At 33.7% G+C, this 16,664-nt stretch overlaps 1 protein-coding gene across 5 annotated transcripts in view; it reads left to right on the forward strand.

Annotated features, from left to right (window-relative positions):
• The window catches only part of TMEM161B (transmembrane protein 161B), a 69,526-nt gene extending 53,150 nt beyond the window's left edge, over positions 1-16,376 (forward strand). For 4 of the 5 annotated variants that reach the window (XM_014857051.3, XM_044779993.2, XM_070517827.1 and 1 more), the window contains 7 exons: positions 5,630-5,781; positions 6,308-6,368; positions 6,877-7,017; positions 9,726-9,839; positions 13,574-13,748; positions 14,631-14,727; positions 15,957-16,376. In XM_014857051.3, coding sequence (XP_014712537.3) covers positions 5,630-5,781; positions 6,308-6,368; positions 6,877-7,017; positions 9,726-9,839; positions 13,574-13,748; positions 14,631-14,727; positions 15,957-16,234 — 1,018 coding nt within the window. In that variant the 3' untranslated portion in view covers positions 16,235-16,376. The remainder of the gene's footprint in view (positions 1-5,629; positions 5,782-6,307; positions 6,369-6,876; positions 7,018-9,725; positions 9,840-13,573; positions 13,749-14,630; positions 14,728-15,956) is intronic. The other variant, XM_044779994.2, reaches the window with a different exon arrangement.
• The last annotated feature ends 288 nt before the right edge of the window (positions 16,377-16,664 follow it).

Consider the following 16,664-nt stretch of genomic DNA (forward strand, 5'->3'; position numbering starts at 1 on the left):
GGAATTGTATCCAAAGTATAAAATTAACTCAGTTTTTTAACATTATGTAATCCATTCGTCCTTATATTACTTTTTGGGATTAGAAGTTATATATGAGAGAGAACTATAAAGAACTCTTTAGTTTTCAAAACAGCCCTCTGAAGTGGTAGATATATTAGTTGCATTTTACAAATAAAGAAACTGGAGACACAGAGAGGTTAATTAACTTCACATGGAGGATCACATAGTTAGTAAGAGTAGAACCAAGATTCACCCAGGCATTCTGGGTATACAGAATGCTTTCTTTACATCTGTGTCGCACTATAGTTCAAGATAGCATAATATACTTGGCAAGTGAATTACAGTAATGAGTGCTTTGCATTCAGAAGAGAAAGAATGGTCTGGGTAGAGAGGTAATGGTAAGTTTCATGAAGGACATGGAGCTTGAGTTGAGTCTTTGATTAGGTAGAGGGAAGGGAAGAGGGTAGTTCAGATAATAGGTTATGATCCAAGATGGTATAGCTGTTGTATTTAGGAGATGGTAAATACACTATTCTGATTTAAGTGGAGATTTGGGGACTATTGAATGAAAGCTTGAACATGTGAGTGCAGCCAGATCATAGTATTACATACCAGAATATTGTATGTGTATTTTACACTGTGGGTTACAGGAAGGTTTTGTTCTAATATGGACTCAATGCATTTACTTAGTTTTAAAATTTATCCAGTATTCAATGCAAATTGAGGGTGCAGGGATTATAACATTTTAGGTGTTTGTGGTGTAGGATTATATTAGATTAAAGTATTAGTGATGTAAGGAAGATTATGCTTTATGCCTGGATTAGGTTGCATCTGATTTTGTTTTTTTCCTTTAATGTTGACATATTTTGTAATTTATTTAATTGTTCTGTGGTAACAGAGTTTGGTGGTAGATGTAATGTTTGAGAAATTTCGTTTTGTCCATTTGATATCACTTTTGGCTAAGAATGTTATTTTGCTTTTAGTGTAAGTGAAGGAGTTGGAAATTGTCGCTATGTAGATTCTAGTATCCATTTTCAGTAAAAATGAAGCAATATTTTCCAACCTGGGCTTAGGGCCCTCAGGCAACGAGAGAGATCACAGCTAAATCTCAAAAGCAGTTCAGTTGGGGTTTTGGAGTTTCTATATTTTGTTTTTTAAACCATATTTCTTTTTTCCTTCTTCTCTCCCAAGTATCTAAGTTCTTCCTTACAATGCCAGGAAAGAGATGGACCTGTAGTGTTTGATACTAGTAAAAGGAATCACCAGCTTTGTTTCTTTTACTTTTAAGTTTTGGAGAAGAGATAAATGAGTAAGGAACATGCGATTCTAAGTATCCTGGGGAGAAAAGTTTGAGCATCTGTGTCCTAGAATCTTATCACCACTCTTCAACAGTGTTTTGTGTTTCATGAACTCCATCTCGAATGTTGAAAGTTAGATGAAGTTTCTTTTAAGACTTATATTGTTCCTATCTTGCTTTCTTGGAAAACTTAATACTCAGGGATAGGTTCTCTACTTCATTATGAGAAGAACTGCTATCTGCCAGGGAAAAAGCTTCAATAGTCCTAATTATTTAAAAATCAGATCTTTTTTTCTTTGTTGTTTGCTTTCATATTTTTCACACTTAACCTGGATTCAACTATTACTAAAGTGATTACTATCACTTATTAATCATAAATATAAAGAGGTTACGCTTTTAAAATTGAATAATTTTAAAAATTATTGTATAATAGACTCATGTGTATAAAACTTTGTTTTCTCCATGAGGAGAAGTTAGGAAGCTTAAGGGGGAAGCCTTAACTTTATAGTTTTTTTTTTTTATTAATTGGACGGCTAAAAAATAAATCATAATGTAAATTTAAACTACATCATGTTAATTACTTTGGTTAATTAGAAAACTGTTCTAACAGATTGTGCAAGATGGTTTAGATTAATGCTTTCTAACCTTTTTTCTGCCTGCACACACAGGCACCTGTCAGAAGCACCTTTCATTTCAAACATTATATTTTCACTCAGGTTAACCCGTAATGAAATGGGTTTGCACTGATGGCGGCACAGTCCTGCCTATATCCCTCTAGCTGGATACTCTTGGTTATTCTCAGGGCCCTGTCCTGGGTATAAAGTCTTTTTACTTTAAACAACTATAGACTACTAGTGTTTGTCTTTAATTAGAAAACATAAATATAAAAACTCTGAAAAGATTGATATTCTTATAGAAAAGGAGAAAAAAATAGTGGTAGGATGTATGCAATAATTAAGTTGTACAAAAGTTAAAAAGAATTCACATTGTATCTTAAAATGATGTGGAAACTAAATGTGCCTTAACTTCCCATTAATCATTTTAATTGAAATTGACGTCCTTTCAATTTGAGAATCCTACTTAAGCTTAATATTACAAAATCATGACAGCTTCTAACAGGGATGCAGTATACTCTTATTGCTTATAAATGATTTAGTAGCTGTTAGCCAAAATAGGTAGAAAATTGACAAATATGTTTAGGGAAAACTTGTACAATAATGTTAAATGATTTTAGAAAGAATTTTGATGGAATAACATGTGGAAATACCAGAAGATAGTTCAGTGCAAAATAAGAACTGGAATATAAATATCCCTCTTTAAATTCTTACTATAATTTGCAGAGATTATGAGTTTTGCAGATTTATAAGAGGACTATTTATTTCCCTTGTTATAAAAATAGTTTAGCTTCTCCTTTCCCCTAATGCTCAATCTCAAAGAAAAGCTGACGTCTGTTATTTGGTGGATCGGCTTTTTTACTTCAGTAGAGTTTCAGATTTCTGTATTGTTCTGTGACCAGAGTACTGCAGAGTTAAATTGAGCAAGATACCCTGGTGTTAGGGGGCTGAATATTTGGTGGGGCTAATAATTTTGAACTAGTGGCATTTGTTTATTTATTAGTTTTAGTTCTTACATTAAAGAAGTAATTTGTTCAAATACTTGACCATTATAAATATATAACCTGAGTTATGGTGAATATAAGAAGACATTTAGAATGAAAGTAACAGACTTGGTAAATGTCTTCAGAAAATGTACGCTGAAGTTCTATATATGTATTTCTGGTTATATGTATCCTAAAGCACATATTAATTATAGGAAATATGAAAACATGGAGAGGTCTTTTTAATCAAAAAGTTCAGAGGTTATCTAGCTTTTCATTATCTGCTTTAGTCTTGTCTTACCAAATCATATACTTACAGAATATAGCATTATAAGTATTATTGTTATAATATTCTATAAATATATTAAAAAGTTGAAATCAATTCCTAGTACAGCAGTTTTTAGATAGTACCTCCAACTTAAATGTAGATTGTATTCTAAAACACTTAGAAATAAAATAACCTTTTTTTAGAGAAATGATGCTATAAATGGCACCCGCTGCCCCCACCCCAAGATTAGCCCATGAAAGTTCCTTTGGTCTGTAATGTAGCATACAAGATCATATTTTTTTCAAAGAAAACAGTGCTGTTGCTAATGAGTAATTAGGGAAACAAATCTGAGGAAGTATTTATCTTGAATCGTGGTATTTGAGAAAAAGCAGAGAGATGTGTGTGAAAGGGAGATTAGCTAGAGTGGGATTAACTGAGGTGAGAACAGTGAAAGTCAGGAAAAGGCATGATGCCCCCTGACAAATGAGGTGCTGCCGGCAAGGAGGTTCATAAGGATACTGCCCTCACACAGTTTTGAGAGCCTCTTGCCCCTGGAATAGGGGGATAAAGATGAGCTGTTCCTGTACTTCATATTTTTTGACATTTTAGAAGGGGGACTATCCTTTAATGAACCTTAGGAAAACAAAGGTTTAGCTTTTATAAAACCCGAAAATCCCTTAAATTTATAACCATGAATAGAGAATAATTTGTATTTTCATTATTATCACCAATGATAGAAACAGATCTTAAACTGAAACTTTTTCTCTATTGTTTTTTGACTTTGAGTATATTATCCCAGGGAAAATGTTTTTGAGATCATTCTTCAAAAAGTCTGTTTACCGTAAAAGCATGTAATTAATACTATTTCAGCTTTCCTAAACTGCCATGTAAAACATTATTTCTATGGCAAATTCATTCACTGATTGAGTCCTGCTGTGTGCCAGGCACTCTTCTTGGTGCTCTAACTACAGCAGTGAACAAGAGACAAGAATCTTTGATCTCATGGAGTTTATATTCTAGTACAGATTTATTTCAAGTTCCATTTGAAAGATGCCAACATTTTTATTACCTTCAGGTTGGCTTGCTTCAGGTGGGCGCCTGAGCTGGAGCAGCTGGAAGTCTAGTTATATCCAGTACCCTGATAATTGAGCATGGGTAATAATATATGAACCATTTTTAAATAGGGCGACAAACGACAGCTTCCTTTTAAGGAACAAGGACTAGAGTCCTTATCCCTTGCCCAACTGTTCCTGAGTAAGGATTCTTAGGTTTGTGAGAATATTTGAGCCATTTACCTGTCAGGCAGGTCTCTTTTTAAGATTTCATGTGTTACTGCTAAACTACCGTGTGACTTTGGTGCTGTGTACAGTTTTGTAAAGGCAGTAGAATAAGTTGTTGAGTGAACACACTCTGGGTCCAGACCGCCTAGGCTTAAATCCTAACTGCCTCTGGTCTAGTTGTGTGATCTTAGGTGAGTTACTTAACCTCAGTGCCAGTTTTTTAAAATCTGTAAAGTAGTGATAATAGTTGGCTAATGTGTAGATGAAACGAGTTAACTGGTAATGTCTAGCACTTGCAAGTACTAAATAAGGGCTATCACTATTTTCCATGCTTCACATATAGTTTATGTTAAAATTACTTTTCTAGATGTTTTTGCCCAGCACCTTATTTTGTTTGGTGAGTTTATGCTTTCAAGGAGAGCAATTTGGAATAACGGAAATCTGAGTTCTAGCTTTGGATCAGCCACTGATTTGATCTTGATTTGATCAGTTATTAAAGGGGGTTCAGATAAAATGATCTCTTTAATATTGTCCTGTAAAATTAAAATATTTTAATGATTTTTAATTGATGAGCATGTTGAACCTTTGGCTGTTTTTGAATAGTCAAAGGGAACTTGTTTAATCATACTGTGAAATGGTGATCCCAGATACATAGTTTTCGTACCACAGCTTATCAGTGGCTGTTAGTATCTCAGATTTTGAATTATTGGGTGATTTGCAATTGATTCCCATGATGTGTGTTTAATTCTAAATATAAACAGCTTGACAAACCTGCCCAATAAAAGGTTGTTCCCTAACGTAACCTCTACCTTGGCTTTACATGTTGCTGAGAACCTATTTCATAAAATTATTGTCATAACCTCCTACTAAAATTTGAGTCAGATAAACTAGAAATACATTGTTTCCCTAATTACAATTTAATTTGTGTATTGTACTTTTCATTAATTTAAAAATGTTATAAACTTCACTTAGATTTGCTTTGTTTTTGTGTCCTATTTCCTGGAAGACTATTCAGACTTTCATTAGTTTTTCACTTCCTTTCAAAGGGTACCTTGTGAATAAGCATGTTGTAGAATCAAAATAAATGTTATAGTCAAATTTTATTGGAGTTCAGGTCATGTAAAGATAGCTGTGTTTAACTCCCACCAAGTTATCTGTGGTTTTTTCCTGAACTTTTCATTCTGCAGCAAAGTTCTGTTTTCATTAACTACACACTATTTTAAAGTAGAAGATGGTGGTGAGAGATCAGTCTGTGTTACTTTTGGATTTTTTTTCTTCGTGAAAGCAATGGCAGTCTTGATTGTAACAGAAAACTACTTGGAATTTGGACTTGAAACAGGTAATAATTTTATACAACTTTAAAAATCAGTTTTGCTTTATCTACCATTAATATTTTTTACTTCCATATTTGAGTTTTATTTCTGATAAGTTTTTAAAATTAGATTTGAGGTGTATATTCTGTAATGTTCTAAATAATTAACTTTTATTGTTCTTAAGATCTTCCTTTTTTTGTTTTAGCCAAGTTTTTCTGTTAGCTTTTTCCAAAAATACTGTCCCTTCCCCCTTTTTTCCTTACAGTTAAATGTTTCCATAATGCTGAAGTTTACTCACATAGATGAAGACGCAAATTTTAATGCAAATTTTATGCACAGTCATGGAATGTACAAATATCAAAGGAATGTTTTCAAAGACTGTTCCTGCTAATAAGCAAATTTTATTGCATTATGGCATACTAAATTAGCACATGAAAGAGCTAAGCTAGTCACTTCAAAATTTAAGATGCTCTGTTTTCTAGCATTTTATTTCCAAAGAAAGATTCTGTATTTTACCCCTGTGATAAGAATAATTTTCTTTTTTCCCTACAGGGTTTACAAATTTTTCGGACAGTGCAATGCAGTTTCTTGAAAAGCAAGGTTTAGAATCTCAGTAAGTTTTTTTAAAAATTAAGCATTATTTAAATTTTTCCATTTTTAGTAAAACAGCATTTAGTATAAATGGTTCTTTGTTTTTAATCAGTGAAGAGGTCTTTCTTAAGTAGGATTGTCACTTCTAGAAATAGCCTTACCCGTAATTTTTACGAGTATAGTATATTGTATACTTAATATTTTTGTAGAATTCTTATTTGGATTTGCTTTTACTTGATTTAATTCCTCTACCCCCAGATGTTAGACTAAATTTACATCTGAGTCACATATCAAATTCTATCTCAAATGTGTAGGTTGGATTGTTACAAATGTGGCTAAAGAGATGCCTGATTTAGTTTATAGTTCACTAAAACCCATTATAGAGAATTGACCAAGAGCTGTCTTTCTGTAGAAGTTTACTTTTATTACTGTTATTGTTGTGGTTTTTAAAGTAATTGATCAGAAGAAAGGAAATTCCTGGGAAGTTAACCTAAAAAATTTATCAGCTTTTTAAAAAATTTTGTTTCTAGGGGTCCTGTTTCAAAACTTACTTTCAAATTTTTCCTGGCTCTTTTCTGTTCGCTCATTGGGGCTTTTTTGACATTTCCTGGATTACGGCTGGCTCAAATGCATCTGGATGCCCTGAATTTGGCAACAGAAAAAATTACACAGTAAGCGGAAAATGTACATAAGCACATGCAGATAAATATATGTTTTCCATCTTAATGAAGGTATATTATTGCAATGAAATCATAAATTATTGTATTGAAAATTAATAACCATTTGATGTCACACTACTTCCTCTTTCTACTATAAGCAAGTTTCTTTTATTCATTTCTAAATTTTAAGTCCTGTGTTAAAAAATATATATTTAATCAATTACTAAACTTCTATTATACTTGTTAAAATGGAAATATCAATATTTATGTTCTTTTTAGGTTAGAGGTCAATGTTTATGATATTGTAATCTCTACAACTGGACTAAGGATCCATGGAAATTTCCGTAAACGCAAACATTTTAATTACAAACATTGTATTTAAATTTTATGTAAATAATTTTATTTAAATAATTTAGTGTTTTTTATTTAAAATATTTAAAAATTTTTTGAAAGTAAAATCTGTATACATAGGAGATGTTTGTTTTCCTTAAATTATTGATCTGTTTGTAAAACGTTAAAATTAATACATTATTTTACTTGGGGATAACTAATATTGTACAATGTTAAATATCATAGGTTACTTTTAACTACCAAATTCTATTTTAGTTCTCAAATGGAGAAATTATATTTGAATTTCTATAAATAGTTCAGAGCCCATTTACTATATTCTTTGTGGTTGTCACAGATTTTTTTTTGTTGATGTAGACACCTTGGCAGAACGACAGGTTTCTATCTCCTTCAACTCATATCCAGATCCAAATTCCCGTCTCGTCTTTTTATTGACACCCACGTTGAGAATATTCCATTTTGATTTATGTATTTATAATCATTAAGTTTCTCTGAGTGATCATATTTCCTAACATTTCTTCTCTTTAAAACCCTATTTTTAATGATGCTGATTCTCTGATCTTTTTACATTCTTATCTCTCTTACTTATGTCATTTTCCTTTATTTTAATTTTGACAGTCTTTTTGTTTTTTTCCTTACCTCCATTTTTCTACATATGCTTTGTGTGTCTGCTTACTTATTCTCACCTCCCACGACACACTCCCTCGTCCCTCTTTTTCCCCTCCTTTTACTCAGCATGCTCTTGGCTACATCCTGCCTTTCTCCCACCATACTCTCTCTAATGGCTTCTTTTAAAACAAAACCTGATTCTCCCCCTCCTCTCTATACAGACACTTCAGTCCACTAACCCCAGTGTTATGATTTAAATAAGCTGAAAGGGTGGGTGGAGGGGAGCCCCTCACCAGCTACTGAAACCGCTGTGGGCTGCTCCTTGATACTAGAGTGTTCCCTAGCAACACTGCATATCTAATACTGCTGCTTTCTTCCCCCGCACTGATGGTTTACCCAGGCTGTGGGATGAAAGAATCACTTTATAAAAACATTTAAAGCATTCAGTGATGGTTTGGAGTTGGGGGGGCACATTTTACTTCCCTTTTCAGTAGAAGGTGGCTTCTTTTAAGATTTTTCCCTTTGGGGATTTAGAGTTTTATTTTATTTTCGGTTTATTGCATTGTGTTGTAGCATTCTGCCTTGATACAAGGGTGTGGGCAAGCTAGTTCTGTTGTGAGAGTAGCATGACTGGCACAAAGAGCGGCGTGCTCCTCACCCCATGGCCAGGCACTGGTACTCGTTTTAATGCCAGGACTTAGAACCCGAGTTCCACCTTTCCCTGTCAGGTGTTCAGGTTTCCTGACCCAACCCTGTTTTGTCACATAGATCACTATCATTTAAGCTATTATGATATTTTAGTGTGCATGTGTGTGTGTGTATGTATTTTAAATCCTCCAGTTTAGCCCTTCAGCATGGTTGATAATGAAAGCAGTACATGGTAATAAAATAGTCTGAAGAATTTGTCTTTTTCTAAAATAAGAAAAATCTTTACCAGTCATCTGTCTCTGTAGGATACAAACTTGGGACAACAATTAACAATGAAGTTACAGCTCAAACCTGAAACCTTTTGCTCTTTTAGGTATACTGTCTTATCAGGAGTAATACAGGTTTCCTTGGTTTGTGTACGATAGGGAAATTAATTTCAGATATTTCAGATATAGTCATAATACTCTTAAGAAATAAAAATATGTGAATCATTTATGATTTTGCCAATCATACATTATATTATTATACATGATTGTACATGATCATTGCATATTGAAAGATTCCTCAGTTATAAGTTGCTGTAGTAGGTTTGTCTGCCATATATCTTCTCGTATTATGGACCTTGCTAATCACCATCTCTTACTTATAAATAATAAGGAGACACTTTGTTTCAGCTGCACTGAAAAACAGCAAAAGAAGACTAAAAAATCCATTGGATCCATTAACGTTGTAAAGTTGAAAGAATCATTTAAGGACCTGTGTGTTAGTTCAATCAGGGATATAGAAGGGGATTGTGACAGACACTGGAAGAGAAGTGAGCAGATGTAGAGTACAGTGCTAGGTCTGCCCTAACCTGTAATATTGCCGTGAGCAAGTCGTTTAACTTTCCTGGGTCTAAAAGTTCTCTTCTGGAAAATTAAGATAATGAGGTAGTTTTGCAAGGGCTCAAGTCAGCATTAAGTGGTAATGATGAGTATAAAATAACGGTGACAGTAGTACCTTAATATAGAATACTGAAAATTAGTTACTACCTTCATTTTGTAAATCCCAAGTTTCTGTGTTTATTAGTGTATTTTGTTTCTGGATATTTATATTAATTTCTTACATATTTTCAGAACATTACTTCACATCAACTTTTTGGCACCTTTATTTATGGTTCTACTGTGGGTGAAACCAATCACCAAAGACTACATTATGAACCCACCGTTGGGTAAAGAAAGTGTCCCTTTGTAAGTATGGATATTTCAGGGCTAATTTTTGTTTCGTTATATAATCAAAACTGTTTTCAAAAATGTTATATATTCTATTTAAGTTTTTTAATGATAATATTAGGACATTGTATTTTTTAAAAAATTCATAGAAATGCTAAAAGATGTGTTATAAATTTGACCAGGTCATCATTTAACCTTTTGTGATCTTCATTAATGAATATGAATGTGAAGTATTACCCTGCACTGATATTAACTTATACACTTGTAAATTTTTTTGCTTTCTCACTTAATGTCCACTTGTTTTGTGACATTTTCCTGTTGTTGTTGTGCCTGTTTTTAAGACATCCTCTGCAGTTCTTTTGCTTTTTCTTAATTGTGAAAGTTAATGGAGGAAAAAATGAGTAGTATAAATGGATTCATATATTCATCCCATGTAAGAGTTCCTGAAATTTTCCATATTTTCCTCACCCTCTTTAGTTTTGTTTTTTGGTAAAGTAGTTTTTCAAATTAGAGGCGTAGCATTTTTACCCTTGAATACTTTAGTATACACCTCTAAAAAATAATATTTTCCTACGTGACAATAGTGTCATCACACCTATCAAAATGGAAAAATAATGCCTTAACATTATTATCTAATATTAGGTCATTTTTCTCCAATTAGACAATATTTTAACAGAGAAGATAATAAGGAAACATAAAAAAAGTTTATTAAAAGGCATTAATAACTGTATTTGATAAGTTAACTCGTTAGCCTCATGGAACTATGTTAGAGTAATAGATTCAGACAGAGCTGGTTCAAACCCCAGTTCTGATCCTCACTAACATTGAGGATTGTTTAACCTCACTGAGCCTCTGTTTCCCCATCTGGAAAATGAAGATAATAGTATCTCCCTCACAAACTTAACATTGGAATTAAATGAAGGAACACATGTAATGCAACCAGCTGGAAGTAAGGGCTTAATAAATGTTCCTTTCATTGCTTTGCCTCATCAAAACTAAAATAGAAAACCTTGACTAGTCATTGACTCCACAGTATACATTTTATATTATGTATTTCTTTTAGATCCTGGTACAAATTTTTCTTGGAGTATATAATCAGTGATGACCATGACTTTTGTGGGGTTTTGTTCCTGTTAATCTTACTGAACTAGGGAAGTACCCGTTGAAGTTACAGTGTTTTTTTCCCCACATGAATAAGCTTTATTGGTAATTTTAACTTGACAGATTCACTAAGTATTTAAAAATAATCCTAAGGATTCTCAGGTTTTAGACAAACGTCTTCTAACTCATGTCTTTAATACTAAAAGCATTCCCAGTCCTTCCTTGAAGTTTAGTCGTAGAAGTTCGATTTTATACTCCTGTAATTATGTTCTCAATTTTATGTTTGCCTTAGTTTAGTTAGGAAAACAAGGAAATTAGCATTTATGATGCATCCATCATATACCAGTTATTATGCTAGGTATGGATACTTCACATATTTTATCTCCTTTATTCTTACAGTAATTCTCTTTTGTGATTGCTATTCTCGTCCCATTTTATAGATGAAATAACAGACTCAGAAGTTAAATAATTTGGCTAAGGGTTATTCACCCAGATTTGGTGTATATAAAGCGTTAGTGGTTATACCAACATTCATTTCCCACTTTTAGCCAGACTAAACTTTGTGCAGATTAGCAGTGAAGACTATGCTTAAAGGAAATGGGGATAAGGAATTTTTTCTTTGGGTGTATATTAAATTGTAGAAAAATTTTGTTGTATATGAAGATCTAGGATCCTCTTCTATAGCTTTATTTCCTTTGTCCCATCCCCATTTCTGACCTGTTGTATAAACAATGTAAACAAAATTGCAGTCTTATCTCTGCTCTATCCTATTCTTTTTTATTTGTCAGACCATTACATTAAGTGGTTAGACAGAGATGATTTTAAATTTTTGTTTAAAATCCAAAGCCCATTTGGTAGATTGAGAAAGAATGACTGCTCATCAATCAAAGAGAATGAGATGAAGAAGAAAGCAAGTGACAGGTCTTCATCTGTCGCATGGACTAAATGGTTTGTGGAAAGGTCTCTATTTGTAGTCAGAAGAAAAAATGGTTATAATGCAGTTTCAATCCAGAAATGTATTTAAATCTATCCATGTGTTCTTATTTGACATCAAAAAAATAAAATGTGGGCAAACAGAGTCCATATGTGCTTGTGACCTTGTAAGAAGAAAACCAAAAAGAGAACATATACGGAGAAACCTAGAATGGCTCCAAGAATTTGGAGAAATTTCTCCTGCCTGTTCTTTACCCATATATTTTGTCCCAGCTCAGGGTCCTTTCCTGAGTTACCCCATCAGATCAGTTTTATCAGATCTTTATGAGGTTGGTTAAATAATCTGAATTAGAAGATCCTATTTAATAACTGTTATCCTAAATCCTGAACTACTCATAAACTGAGCGAATATTTTTTGATTCACTGCCTTATTCCATTCCTTTCATTCCTATTATCTGTCACCCTCAGAGTCTATATAGTAGCTGTCTTCAGGATGCTACCAGTCAAGTGTGTCTGCTACACATCTCCAGGGAGCAGAGTATTGTCTATAGGCCCCTGGAAAGGTTCAAGGCTGTGGGTGGCCTTGTGTCTTGTGTATTGTCAGTCTCACATGACTGACTCCTTAATCTCATTGTTCATAACAGTGGAAATGTGTGGATAAAAGATTAGGTCTTTATCCTTCCTAGCCAACAGTGCTTTTCCATTAGAATTTTATGTCCGTGTGCACTCATGACCTTGTAAGAAGGAAACCAAAAGAGAGCATACATAATAAAGCCTTTGTTCCATCCGCATTTCTGACCTCCATTTCATAAATAGTTCAAACAAAACTGTACACTTTCACATCTTCTCTGCTCTTTCTGTTCCCTTTACTGTCCTTCAACTATATTTCCCCCTGGCAACTTCTCTTGTATTGTAGTTTTAGTCCCTTTTCTTGGTGTTTAATCTGCACAGAAGGAAGGGCTGATGATGGAACCTGTGTTGAAGAGAAGTGTTGTCAGATTTTTTATCTTTGCCTATTTGTTCTTATTTATAGCCACCCATTCTACCCTCATGGTCTTAAGAATTTGAGGGAGAACCTTTCAAATCCTATCTGGCAGATTACTCCACGTATTTCAGCAGTCACGTATGAAGTACCTGCTATGTACTAGAGATTAGATGCCAAACATGGTCTAGTCATTACTTCCAAATTACCCACAACGTCATCTTTTATCAAAGCAGAAGACATGGCCTTTTAAAAACATTAAACCCAAGAAGGACATTCAGAAATTACTTTCTTTCTAAAGTCCTCACCCAGTCTGATTTCTGAGAAAATGTCCTCAGGGTACATCTTTTCACCTGGAATCTCCTGTAGTTTCCTTCTTTCTATCTCCTAGTTTCCAGTTTAAGAGTGCCCAACTTCTCTTTTCATTTCACAGCCAATTTTTTTTCCCCATGGAAGAGGGTGGATAGAGAAAAGCATCCCAAGTTTTTGGTCTACTGTTTTCTTCTGGATATCTGTTACTACTTTATTTTCTTGATTTGTTTGTCTATCTGGTTCTAGTATGCAAGTGAGAGTGTTATATGGGTAATCTAGGGCAGAATGGAATACTCTTATATCTCCAAGTATATAGCTAAGTGTAGATTTCCTATATCTTACGTGGTGAACGTTAACATAGTCTAACTAGCATGCTAGCATATTTTGGTCTTTGAGAGCACCATATCAACTTTTTGATCTGTAGAATGACAGAAGCTACATTCGATACTCTGCGACTCTGGTTAATAATAGTGCTGTGTGCTTTGCGGTTGGCCATGATGCGTAGTCACCTGCAAGCTTACTTAAATTTAGCCCAGAAATGTGTGGATCAGATGAAGAAAGAAGCAGGGCGAATAAGTACGGTTGAGCTACAGAAAATGGTAAGTTGTATACTATGGTGTGAAGAATAGCAAACACTGTGTTGTAAAAGAAAAGACAATTTGGTTTATTTTAATAGATAGTAATTTTGTCGCATAATATTCTTATTGTAAATGGGATAATCTTAAACTGGCCCATATCAGACAGACCTTGATCTGATTTTGGTGCTGAGTGAAGAAAAGGTCTCTATTCTTCCTGCCTTAAATGTTTTGGGTATCATACAGCTGGGTGGTAAAAAGCTGTGATATGTCTACTCTTGCTAAATGGGACCCCCTAGTTGATTTGAAAAACATTACAGCATATTGTCCAGCCTTTATGGCTTAAAGGGCAGGAAATATTAGTGACTAAATTTATTCCTTTTAACAGTATCCCAAGTACTTGGACATGAAATGTAAATATTTAACTTAATAGGAATTTCAAAGAAGGAAATTTGGTCTCAGTCAAATATGTTGATGTAGAATGGGGATTTAGTGTTTTTATTTATGAGGAGTTTATACTTATAAATGACTCTGCTTGTTATTATTTAGTTTGATGTTTTAGATGTCTTTAGAGATTTTAGCATTTTCTTTTATATTTGAAATGTAAATGAATACACACCATTTGAATTTAGTGGTTATTTTCTCCAATTTATATTGATCACTTAAGAACTGTTTTTAAAGAATTTATTTTAGTATTATCACATTTTGAAAAACTTCTATTTAAGTTGAGCCTTTCTGAAGTCAGTTTGGGGGCATTTATGAATTGCAAACTTAGTACCATTTAGCTTCCTTCCCAGGAAAGGATAACTTCTCTCTTAAGCAACTCAGTTTGACAGTTATATGAAAATTTAATTCACTCATAATGTGTCAGCAGTATTAGACACTTAAGAATGTTGTTGGTTGCAGGTGGCTCGAGTCTTTTATTACCTGTGTGTCATTGCACTGCAGTATGTGGCACCTCTGGTAATGCTGCTTCACACAACTCTGCTTTTGAAAACACTAGGTAGGCGTGCCCTGGCAACTGGGAAATGTTTTATTTTCTGTCTATGCTTAATAATGCTTTTTGTTACCTACAATGTAATATGCCTCTTAAAATCGTTTCTCCCTAAAAGTTTTAAGAGGAAACATGGGAAACTTTTAGCTGTAGAAGTAGATTTGTCATCTTGATTTTGAAAACTCGGGACCGTATGGTTTTATAACGTTATGCTTTACTTACAAGAATTGTTTGCTAAAGGTTAATTCCCAAATTTGCTAAGTAACTTGAGTGAGCACTGTTAATATTAGTTATTTTGTGTTATAAGAGGATGATTTAAGATTTTGTTAGGGCCTAACATTTAAATTATTACAAGATAGGTAATTCTATGAATTACAGAATCCTTTGGTGAGTTCTACTTGATAGCTCATATCTAAGATAACATATTATCTTATGACACAAGATAACTTATGTCCAAAGATTAAGGATTTCTCAACGGAAGAACAAAGTTCTCCTATGAGTCTGTGCACGAAGCTGTCGAGTCCCTGTGTGGTGTTATTCAAGAACTATCTGTTGTTATATTGATCGTTTCCTTTTGCTTAGATCAGGCAGTCTGCCAATGTGGGAGTTTAAGAAGCCCAAAGGAACTAAAAGTATTATTTGGGTGGGCTTAGTAGATAACATAGAGCTGATGATAGATGTAAGTGTGCTTTAGGAATCTATGGCATGTAAAAGACTAGCACAGTTAGATTATGTGGCTCATATCCTGTCCAACATAGGAAAGTCTATGATAAAACAACTTCTGGAAGCTATTAATAGTCTCTCACATTGAAATCATAGATAGTTTCTGAGAAAGAAATTTATTCTGATATTCTAGGGGTAGAAAAGATTTCTAAGAAGTCATTGAGTCTGTCCCTGTCACTCCAGTAGAGGTAATTGATTCATGTGTTATACAAGGAAAAGTTGTTTTTATTATTTTACCAGATTTTAGTGCAGTTAATTAAAGTAAGTTAGACTTTTAGCTTTTATTTGTACTTTTAATGATAAGACCAGATTGTGGTCTGGTCACATTGAGTTTTTTACCAGGTATGTAGAAAGATTATTATTTTACTTTATTTCAGCATAAAATAATTTTTTATATCATTAAACTTTTTGTTCTTAATGTCAAATGTAAGTTAAAAGAATTTCGTATTTTTTTTTTAATAATAAGGTTGGAATTAGTTACTCTTCAAGTTTTAATTGTGTCTTGAATTTTCTAGGTAATCATTCATGGGGCATTTATCCAGAACCTGTCTCTACCTTGCCAGTGGATCATAGTCTGCCCTCCCATTCTGTTCACTCTGAATTACCATCTGCTGATGGGAAGATGAAGGTGACCGTTACGCAAATAACAGTGGCCCTGAGCAGCTTAAAAAACATTTTCACTCCTCTGCTTTTTCGAGGACTTCTGTCTTTCTTAACCTGGTGGATTGCCGCTTGCCTCTTTTCTACAAGCCTTTTTGGGCTTTTCTATCACCAGTATTTGACTGTGGCATGAATCTCAGTTATCAAAAGGATATACTTTGAATTCAAGTATTTGTGCCCTGGAAGGGCTGGCGAAAAGCAGAAGAAAGCAAATACAAAGGAAAAAAAAACATATCAGAATATCTTGTTTTAAATGCTTCCTCTGTATTCTCAGGGTGAATTAATGGTATATTATTTAAAATTATGGAATAGATTGTTACTGCTATACTGTGGCATTGGAATTTTAACTCCTTGTATTAAGAGATGTGAGAGGGCTATCCACAAGGGTAATGCTTCTGATTACCTTGGTTTACAGAAACCTCCAGCAGTCTTTGAAACTTCTCATATGACTCCAGTTATTGATTGATTGCTCTTAATGGTATTAAGGTACTGTTAATATTCATAATGGCTGCCTATAGAACAATCTTCAAACTGAGCCATGCTTTAGGGGAGGGAAAGGAGCT

Source organism: Equus asinus, chromosome 9 (genome assembly GCF_041296235.1).
Source record: "Equus asinus isolate D_3611 breed Donkey chromosome 9, EquAss-T2T_v2, whole genome shotgun sequence".
Classification (NCBI taxonomy): domain Eukaryota; kingdom Metazoa; phylum Chordata; class Mammalia; order Perissodactyla; family Equidae; genus Equus; species Equus asinus.